Below are 1,251 nucleotides of genomic sequence, written 5' to 3'. Positions count from 1 at the left end.
CTCCACCCCCACCCCCCCTTCGCCCCCACGCCTGGCCTGAGGGGGTCTGTGGGGGGCGTGGTCCCAGCCCTGGGCCGGGTGGAGAGGTGGGGCTGCCTCAGGCCGGCCCCCGGGGACCCCTGACCACCCTTATCTCCCTGCAGAGCCTCCAGAGCTGCCCTCCATGCCCCCCTGGGGTAGGTGTCCTTCTCCGGAGCTGCAGGCCCAGCAGTGGCCACATGTGAATGTCACCACCCCAATCTGGGACAACCCCGTCTGCACGAAGAGCGTGGTGGTGACTAGGGGGGCACGGGCCGAGATGACCTGCAACAGCTGCAACCCCATCCGCAAAGTCATGGTCTGCCTGCGGGCCCCCGGCCGGGAAGTCTGCCAGCCCATCTTCACCCAGGCCACCCCGGGGTGCTCTTCCCGGGACGGGTGGCGGCTCTGTGTGCAGGGATGCTCAGCGAAGATGGTGACAGAAGAAGCCCAGGACAGCCAGGCTGGGCGTTACAGTTGGATTCTCCTGGGGCGCCAGAGAGAGCTAAAATCCACCACCCTGAACGTTTCAGGTGAGGGTGGGGCCTCGACTCCCCCCGAGACCTGGGGAGCCCCCCTCCTCTCCCCTCCTGTCCCGTCCCCACAGCCGCTGCGATTTCTCTCTGTGTCCAGTGCCCCCGACACTGTCCACCCTGCACCGGGCCTCCTCTCTGACCACCGCCCTGTCCCCTTGCTCCCTTAAGACCCGCCCACTTCGGTTCAGTGAGAAAATGGACCCAATCAGCTGAGAGCACCCCAACCCCTGGCCTCTCTCTGACTCTGTGCCCCCCTGTGACCTCCTGGAAACCAGCCCCCTCAGTTCCAGGGCCCCCCTTGTGCTCGGACACCCTCCCCGGTCCTGCCCGCCCAGGAGCTCTGCCCCTCGTCCCCTAAGTCCCCCTCCACACCCCGCCATCTTCCTTTGCTCAGCACTGAAGTCACCACAGCCTCCCCCTGCCTCCGGGCCTTCACCCCCACGCCTGGCCTGAGGGGGGTTGGGGGGTGTGAGGGGAGTGAGCCCTGCCCTGGGCTGGGTAGGGAGGTGGGGCCACCTCAGGCCGGCCCTCCAGGGGCCCCCCTGACCACCCTTGTCTCCCTGCAGAGCCTCCAGAGCTGCCTTCCACGCCCTTCTGGGGTAAGTGTCCTCCAGAGCTGCAGGTGGGGAGCCCCGGCCCCCCACGGGCACCTGAACACCCGTTTCCTGCACACTGTCCCTGGGCTTCTGGCCGGGGT

At 67.9% G+C, this 1,251-nt stretch overlaps 1 protein-coding gene across 1 annotated transcript in view; it reads left to right on the top strand.

The window, feature by feature from the left end:
• The window catches only part of SECTM1 (secreted and transmembrane 1), a 3,873-nt gene that overhangs the window by 274 nt on the left and 2,348 nt on the right, over nt 1–1,251 (top strand). The window contains exons 2-3 of the mRNA XM_015559908.1: nt 144–551; nt 1,121–1,153. Of these exons, the coding sequence (XP_015415394.1) occupies nt 144–551; nt 1,121–1,153 (441 nt within the window). The remainder of the gene's footprint in view (nt 1–143; nt 552–1,120; nt 1,154–1,251) is intronic.

The sequence above is a fragment of the Myotis davidii genome, unplaced genomic scaffold, assembly GCF_000327345.1.
Source record: "Myotis davidii unplaced genomic scaffold, ASM32734v1 scaffold211, whole genome shotgun sequence".
Taxonomy (NCBI): Eukaryota; Metazoa; Chordata; class Mammalia; order Chiroptera; family Vespertilionidae; genus Myotis; species Myotis davidii.
The sequence above is the reverse complement of the archived record's forward strand: the minus strand, read 5'-3'. Positions and strand labels throughout refer to the sequence as shown.